General features: G+C 40.7%; 1 protein-coding gene across 1 annotated transcript; it reads right to left on the reverse strand.

Annotated features, from left to right (window-relative positions):
* Nucleotides 1–7032: 7032 nt before the first annotated feature.
* LOC118900272 (olfactory receptor 9I1-like) lies at nucleotides 7033–7941 on the reverse strand. Its single transcript, XM_036862706.1, is given in 4 exon segments — nucleotides 7033–7307; nucleotides 7310–7408; nucleotides 7411–7773; nucleotides 7776–7941. Coding segments are annotated over 4 exon segments (903 nt in total).
* Between the last annotated feature and the right edge of the window lie 1488 nt (nucleotides 7942–9429).

The raw sequence follows: 9429 nt of genomic DNA on the forward strand, positions 1-9429 counted from the left end.
ATCAGGGGCTTAGGCTCTTTCTGCTCTGATGTTTTCTATGCCTGGCTTGTAGCTTCAAGGTCACCTTGGTAGCTGAATGGCAGCCAGGGCTCCAGCCATCACATCCACACTTCAGATCAGAAGAATAAAAACCTAGAGGAAAGTGTTTTGAGTTTTGTGCTATTATAACAATGCTTTATGAACATTCTTGCACCTGCACCCTGGTAGGCATGGGCAAGAGTTTCACCATTGTGCATACTTAGGTCACTGAAATAGCTGAATTACTGGTTATGTGTATCTTTGATTTTTAAAGGATAATGCCAAACTGTTCAACAAGATTGTTAGACTAATTTATACTACCCATTTTCCGTATCCTTGTCAATATAGTGGTGTCATACTCTTTAATTTTTGCTAATCTAATGAGCGTACTGTGGTTTCAATTGGCATTTTCCTGATTACTAACGAGAATAAGCATCTCTTCATAGGTTTATTGGCTGTTTGGATAGTCTCTTTTGTGAATTACCTGTTTGAGCCTTTGTGCCATCTTTTCTTAGTGATTTTTAAGTACACGCACGGGCACATGCACACGCATACACACACACACACACACAATATAATAGTCCTTGTTGATTGTGTTTCTTAAAAAGATTTTTTCCCATTCTGTGTTTTGACCTTTCATTTTCTTAATCATGTGTTTTAATGAACAGAATCTCTTTAATGAATACTGACACATTTAGGGATAAATTTATGATTAATGCTTTTTTTTTACATATATGAAATTCTTCCACATAATGAGGTTATGAGAGCATTCTCCTCTATTATTTTATAAAACTTTTATTAACTTCCCTTTCATATTTAGTTCTTTAGTCTACTATGAATTCATTTTTGTGTGTGGTGAGAGGTAGAGATCTGTATCAATTAGGGGACTTACAAGTAACAGATGGCACATTCAACTTGGGTAATGTCTAGTAAAGCCACTATTTAAAAAAGGTGTGGACAAGATTTAAGAAAACCAAGATGGGATGATGTGGTACCTCACAGCTAGTAACAGAGGGAAACCATTACCAGTCTTACAAGTAGTCATTCATATCGTGGCTTTTTGACCTTCAACCAGTGACTTCCAACATCACTGTGTTCAATTGCCTCAAGCCAGCAGAATGGGAAGGAGCATGGCTTGTTGGAAATGGTCTACACCATTTATTCAAACATTCTATTGGCTAAACTCTCAGCTACATGTCTACACTTAGCTGCAAAGGTGGCTAGTTAAAAGTCTAGTTTTTTAACCAGTCCTAGCTGAATAACATGAATCATTTGGGGTCAGAGGGCAAACTGCGGTAGGCAGCCCCTTAGATGGCCCCTGATGATTCCTGCCCTCTGGTATTCACGTCTTTGAGTAATTTCTCTCTCTTGGGGATGGCCTGGATTTAGTGACTCACCTTTAGTAAATAAAATGTTGTGGGATGTTACTTTTGAGATTAAGTTTCAAAAAGACTGTGGTGGGAAATTAGTTCTGAGGAAAGTCATCTGCCATGTTGTGAGCTGCCTCATGGGGAGGTCCATGTAGCAAGGAACAGACATATTTGACTACCAGTGGGGAAGGATCCAAGTCTTCCCAAATCCATGCCTTAACTTTCAGCCCTTGCCAACATGTTAGTTACAGCTTTGTGAGAGACCCTGAGCCAAAGACATCCAACTAACCTGTGCCTGGATTCCTGACCCTACAGAAACTGCAATAGGAAATGTTTGCTGCTTTAAGCTGCAAAGTTGACAACAATAGACAACAATAGACAGTGACATGCAGTAGGGGAACTGTTGTTCTATAGCCTCATGGGGAGATGCTATAGATGGCAAACAGAGCTTCAATACTCTGCTTACGTCTTGGGGTTCTTTTTTCCCCTTGGATGTTTAGCCTTTGATTTCTTCGTATCTTTTCACCTTTTTATTTTATCTTTTTACATGTTTTTAAGGAGCCAGCTTGGTCAGAAAATCCTAGTCCATCATATTGCCAGAAATAGAAGTCCTATTCCTTTAAATCTTTCTGCTTTTCAATAGATCTTTCTTGAGCACCTACTGTGATTCAGGAGGTGCACTAAAAATAACAGTTCTTGCCTCCATGGAACTTACATTTTACTGGGGGTGGGGATAAAAAACAAACATGCAGTTAGATATCAGGCATTGTTGTGTCTTGAAGAATAAAATAGCAAAGTAGGGGGATAGACAGTGACATGCAGTAGGGGAGCTGTTGTTCTAGACATGGTGGTCAAGAAAGGTTTCTCCCAAATGAGGCAACATTTCCGCAGAGACCTGGATAAAGTAAATGAATGGGTCTTGTAGGTTGATAATGGGTGGGTTGGGGGGGAGGAGAATGCTTGTGTAGATAGTTTCTCCTTTGTAGGTCTGCAGAGGATTCTGGGAAGCAGGCATGGATCTCTCATTCCTTTTATTTCAGAGGGGTTGAATGTAGGGAACTTGGACACTGCTTGGTGGATTGTGGATCTGAGAATCATTGTTGCTCTCAGTCTCTCAGACATCAATAGAGCTGTCTTATCTGGGACAAGCCCCATGGCTGATGCTGACTTAAATGCCCAAGTCCTATCTTAGCCATCACAGAGAATAGGGTCCGTGTAGGTTCTGAATAAATTTTTATTGAATGACCATTACATGCAATCTCTTCCAGCTTCTATCCATCCAGCTGCTTAGCCAAGAACTGGCAAGTGTATACGGATTTAGGCTAAGTAAAGTTCTCTCCTTGTTAAATAGGCCTTTTATTGTATTTACTTTGTCTTCTCTTACCTGTGACCTTTGAATGTCCCTTCACATGACTCCCAAGTTCCTAAGCAGGAAAACCATCTTTCATGATTCCTGGAGAAAGAGCCTAATGAATAAGGCTATTTTGTTTTTGTTGTTGGGAGAAATTTATTTATTTATTTATAATTTAATTTTTATTTTATATTGGAGTATAGTTGATTTACAATGTTGCTTTAGTTTTAGGTGTACTGCAAAATGATTCAGGGGCCATTTTGCCTTAAGTCATTCTGTACCAGAGAAGGGACAATTGTTTATAAAATGGTGTTCAAAGGTGATATAAGATAGTAGATAAGACTAGAGTTTCTGGAACCTGAGTCCCTGAGCTCAAATCAAGGCTTCTGTGACCTTGGACAACTTAACTTCTCTATGTCTCATTTTCCCCATCCCTACGTGGGGATAATAATTGCACCTACACCATAGGGTTGCCAAGGCATCATAGAGTTGTTAAATACATCTAAATGTTTTTAGAATAGTGTCTGACATATAATAGGTGCTCTGTAACTCTTAGCTGTATTATTATTAATAATAATAATAATAATATTTTATTAGAGATAGGACAATGAGTTATTAGGTTCTTTAGGTTGTAAAAGAGACCATTCAGATTATCTAGTAGAATATGGGTCTATGGTTAAGACTTTTATGCTCCAAAAAGAAGACAGGGATTTCTTGGGGGAAACCTATTGGGAGTGCTAGAACTCATAATTCAAGATTTGGAAGGATCTAATGTAGTACTAGGGACTGGTTTATATGGCTGCCTCCTCAGCACCTGACATTTGCTCATTTCCTCTCTGGTCTGTCCATAAACATGACTCAGCCATTCTCTCCATAGCTTATCATCATTTGTGAGTCTCATTTCTCAGCTAACTTAGTCTTTTCCCATATTTTTCAGTTTAAATCCTCAAGGGGGAGATACTTTTTTTTAAAAAAATAATTAATTAATTTTTGGCTGCGTTGGGTCTTCATTGCTGCGTGCGGACTTTCTTTGTAGTTGTGGCAAGTGGGGCTACTCTTCATTGTGGTGCGCGGACTTCTCATTGCGGTGGCTTCTCTTGTTGCGGAACATGGGTTCTAGGTGCGCAGGTTTCAGTCTTTGTGGCACACGGGCTCAGTAGTTGTGGCTCACGGGCTCTAGAGCACAGGCTCAGTAGTTGTGGTGCAGGGGCTTAGTTGCTCTGTGGCATGTGGGATCTTCCCAGACCAGGGCTCGAACACGTGTCCCCTGCATAGGCAGGTGGATTCTCAACCACTGTGCCACCAGGGAAGCCCACGGGGGAGATATTTTTATTGCTCCTGCTTAATAATCATTGTACGACTCTAGAGCATCTCATGGCTCTCTACTCTGTTCACGCATTGATGAAACCTGGGTCAGGGGCTTATTCTAGTCTGATCACTTGAAGGGGAAGGTCAAGTGCTAGAACAGTGGTTACCTAAGCTATGAGTGGGGAAGTTTCTTCTGCAATGGGAGAATGATAGACGTATAGACACACTCTCCATTTACTTTATTTACTGGGTCTCATACTGAGACCCAGTCCTTTCTTTATTCAAAGAGTGTAGATATAATCAGTGTCAATGAGGGCAGATCTCCTGTAACATACTGGAGAACTCCTTTCCATTAGAGTTCTATAAGTATGGAATCCTTTGACCCTGATGACCAAGCTTGAACTAGTCCCCAAAGGGGAATTTATTGTAGTATTCCAACGTGTCTTAAGGAAGCAAGACAATTACTGTGGTTGCTTCTTAGTACAATGGGAAGTAGGAAATGGAAACTGTCAGTTTTTAGTCTTAGTCTTTTGTTGCAGATTCTCTCTGAATAACTACTTCATTTTTGCCTCTCTCTTGACTTCTCTACTTTGGACAATCGGGTCTCCTATGCTAAATCTCTTTTACATGTTGAACTTCACAATGCCCGTGGAAAAATTTTTATTAAACTTAACGTGGGTCAGGTGCTCACTTCTGAACAAATCAGCTGTAGGGAGGGTGAAGGGCCATCTTAATAAAATGGTTGTTCCCATATAGAAGGGCATGGAGGATCAACTTCTCATAAATTCAAGGTTGGTTAAAGGGGTTCATTGGGCACACAACAATACATTCAGTGAAAAAGACATCCTTTGGCTATCCTTGACTATGTGGGATATAAACAAATGCACTCTCCCCTTCCATCCCCCAAGTTAAACACCCATATTGATTTTATTTCTTGAGTGAAAAGGATTTATATTCACCTTCCTGAATTCATTGTCTTGCCCTATCATTTGTTCATGATCTCCTTACTATTTGTTCACGGCCATGGAATTGTGGCAAGGCCCAGGGCTGATATCAGAAAGTGAGGGAAAGGGAAGGGAAGAGAAAAATATATATTGAGCAACTAATTGGTGCTAGATTTCTTAGTCATCACCTTATTTAATTTTTACCATACACTCTTAAATTATGAGTTGTTACATTTGTGTTAGACTTGAGGAAATTTAGGATCTGAGAAATTAAACCATTTACCCTAGGTTTCACAGTGAATTAGTGGTAGAATTGGGATTCAGATACAAGCCTGACTCTGAGAGACATTCCTTGCCTATGGGGCTGTAAACTCTGAACAAAGGGACTTTGAGCAAAGGCCCACAGGGACTATGAGAAAGTGTTTTCTGAATTGCAAAGTGGGATCTTCTATCTAACCGTGTCTTCGCTATTTGCCGCTTCCATGAGGCTCAAATGAGACCATGCATGTGCCATAAAAATGTGTTCAAAAGCAATTACTGAGAACTCATCTGGTCCAAACTCTGGACTTGGAGACGAGTTCAGCAACGAAGAAAACAGACTCTGCCCTGAAGGGTTTTGCAGTCTTGTGCAGGAGTTTCAGTTACTTTCCCCTCTTACCACATCTTTTGCCAGAGAAGATAATATGTGGTTCAGCGTTTTCCTTATACCTGCCTTATACCTACCTTTGCTCTCTGACTTTGCCCTTCCTGGAAATAGGATGCTTGGCAGGAGAAAATTGTTCATGAGGCAGCCTATGCGAGTGGAGAGGAGAGGCAATGCACCATATCCTTCAGAAACTAAGGAATTAGTCCTTGAGGAAACATCCCCAAAGGCTTAATTCACCTTGAAGATATCAGAGTAACAACAAAGCAGGAATAACAAAACCTGATTAAGTGATTAAGTGGGAAGGCAATTTGCAAATTTGGAATTTGCAAATTCCATTGTTCTGGCATGAGCCAAGAAGGAAGACTCTCCAAGCGGGTGACTGGAATCTCTAGAATGGTGAAGAGGAAGGCTCACTTCTTAAACACTCCCTTCCCCTGGCCATTTAGAGACTCAAGTTTTGTCTTACACAACACTCCTCGCTTACTGAGGTGATCAGTCACTCACGCATTTAAAAAAAAAAAAAAGACTATTTAGTTTTATCCACAGGGATCTCCTGATATAATCCTTGTCCCAGAGAAAAAGGCAGTATTGATGGGAGCAAAACTGGGAGAGAAAGGATGGGAAACCCAAGCATGCGAAGAGTATTGGGCTGGATTGAGATTAACTGAAGACCTCTGGGGACTCTGAGATTCCGTAAATTATGATGTCAGCGAGCAGTGTGAGACTTCTGGGTTCTTAGGAATGGGCTGGAGGTGGGAGAGGGAGAAGAAAGTACATTTGAATTGCTGGAAATAAATGTTATCACATTTGCAGTTAAAATTTTTTTTTAAATCTTTTATTGAAGTATCGTTGAAGTTACAAAGTAGTGTTAATTTCTGCTGTACAGCAAAGTGATTCACTTATACATCAATATACATTCTTTTTTCATGTTCTTTTCCATTATGATTTATCACAGGATATTAAATATAGTTCCCTGTGCTACACAGTAGGACCTTGTTTATCCATCCTATATATAATAGTTTGCATCTGCCAACCCCAAACTCCCACTCCATCCCTCCCCCACCCTTCCTCACCCTTGGCCACCACAAGTCTGCTCTCTATGTCTGTGAGTCTGTTTCTGTTTCGTAGATAAGTTCATGTGTGTCATATTTTACATTCCACATATAAGTGATATCATATGGTATTTGTCTTTCTCTTTCTGACTTACCTCACTTTGTATGATAATCTCTAGTTCCAACCATGTTGTTGTAGATTTGCAGTTTTTCTTGTGTGCCTGTGGTACCTCTCTACCTTCTTTTTGTTTGTGAGTACAGGTTGCATGTACTGCTGGTGCCTATTAGGATATATTCATATGGGAAAAAAATGGACCAAGACAAGAGGTCCTTACACCCAGATCTACACACTCTGTGACACCTGGAATCTACCAGTGACCTTTCTGAAGGCCGCTTTCACATCCTTATTTCCCAGGCTGTAGATCACAGGGTTCAGCATGGGGATGACCACAGTGTAGAAGACAGACACCACCTTGTCTTCCTCGAGGGATTTGCCTGAACCACCCCGCAGATACATGAAGATGAGGGTCCCAAAGAAAATGGCCATGGCAGTGAGGTGGGAGGAGCACATGGAGAAAGCCTTAACCCTGCCACCTGAAGAGTTCACCCTCAAAATGGGTAGGAAATCAGGATGACCAAGGCATTGGCCAAAATCACAAAGTTGCCAAAGAAGACAATGACAATCTCAGTGTTTGTTGTGTCACTGCAGGCAAGCTTCAGAAGAAGAAGTTGATCTGATTGTTATCACAGAAGGCGAGGGTGAAAGTACATATGGTACGCAGGATGGACCTCGCTACCCCATAGACATAGGCTCCCAGCACTAAACTCCAGCAGATCCTGGGATGCATGACCACAGTGTAGAACAGTGGGTTGCTAATAGCCACATAGAGATCATAGGCCATTACAGCCAGCAGGAAACACTCTGTGCCTGCACAAATGGTGAAGAAAAAGAACTGGGAGGCACATTGGCCATAGGAGATGACTGTCTTGCCTGTGGCGAGTGTGGCCAGGATCTGAGGGGTGATGGCCGAGGTGTAGCAGATGTCTAGCAGGGAGAGGTGACTCAGAAGGAAGTACATTGGGTGTGGAGTCGGACATCCTCTTGGATCAGAATGATCATCCCTATATTCTCCAGAAGGGTGACTAGATAGAAACTCAGAAACACCAGGAAGAGGGGAATCTCCAACTTAAGGTAGCCAGTAAAGCCCATAAGGATGAACTCAGTTACTATGGTGAAATTATTCTTGGCCATGGATTCAACATCGACCGTTGATCTGAGGCTGAGAATGAAATGAAAAAAAAAAAAATCCCAGAATTGAAAGACTGATGTTTTCTCTCTGGTAGAAGTTAGGTTTATATTTCCGGGCAAATGTACAGAGATTGTTTTTGAGAAATCTTATACCTGGCTGATTCTTCTCCGGCATCCTGCATTTTTGGAAGCTGAGCCATGAGCTGGTGTTTCGAACTCAAATTAACTCTGGTTTATATTTGGAAATTCCTGTGAAGATAAGAGACACATAGACTCCGAGATTTGGAAATAATCTAGGCAGCATCTGCTCTAATTGCTATTGGCTCTTGGAGTCTCCTCTGCTGCATACCCTCCACGTGCTTGTACGGTTGCCTTGTGAGCTTCAATCTGTGGACAGTTCTACCTGTTAATTCTTTTTTTGTGTCTGGGTTCTTTCTCTTTATACTCCACGCACTGGCTTTAGTTTCGCCTCTTCCAGACACAGCAGTTCTAATCTCTTTTTCTCAGGAAAACATTTCAGAGGTTGGAAGATGACAAATCTGCTCTTTGTGTGAACTATTCCCTCATATTACCCATTGATATATATATTTCTTATTATCTAATTCAGCGTGTGGCCAAAAATTGCTTAGTCAGTTGGTATTAAAAGATGTTTAAGGGTACAAACTAGCAACTAGTAGATAAATAAGTTCCGGAGATCTAGGGCACAGCATAGTGATTATAGTTGAAATACTGTGTTGTAAACTTCAAAGTTGCTAAGAGACTTGATTGTTCTCACCACAAAGAAGACATGATAGTTATGGGACATGATAGAGGTGTTAGCTTATGCTATGGTGGCAATCATATTGCAATATATGTGTATCAAACCAACACATTGTACAACTTAAACTTACACACAGTTATATGTCAATTACATCTCAACATCAATAAAAAACTGAAAGTCTTTTTCTCCATTTTAATCTTTACCACTTTAATCTTGGTTGGGGGTTTCCTCTAGCTCTAATCAGTGGTCACCAGCGGGAGGGAGACACTGACATATCATATAAAACATAGCCTCCTTGAGCTGTTCCCTCCACCCCACTCCAGCAGCCTGGCCTGGGGATAAGTTATGTTCTTTGGAAGGCTCTTTTGGTATGGTCAAGATCCATGGCTACCATCTCTAGGACAAACACTAACTAGCTGAATAACCTTCAGAAGTTCACTTCCCCTCCTTGGGCTTTACTTTCTGTCCTGAAAAATGGTAGGGCTAGATTATATGATCATTAAAGTTCTTTTGCTCTCACAATCCATGATTTGTAGGTCTAGGTGTATGGGCTAAATGAGGCTCTTGAAAGAATTTTCCTAACATCTGTACTATGTAATGTGTATACTCTAGCTACTAATTACTGAGTATATTAAATATGCAGGCACTATTTCAAGTGATTTATAGATACTTAAACATATTATGGAATCTTGGATCCAAAGATTCAAAGGAATCTTGAATATTTCCCAGTT

Source organism: Balaenoptera musculus, chromosome 8 (genome assembly GCF_009873245.2).
Source record: "Balaenoptera musculus isolate JJ_BM4_2016_0621 chromosome 8, mBalMus1.pri.v3, whole genome shotgun sequence".
NCBI lineage: Eukaryota > Metazoa > Chordata > Mammalia > Artiodactyla > Balaenopteridae > Balaenoptera > Balaenoptera musculus.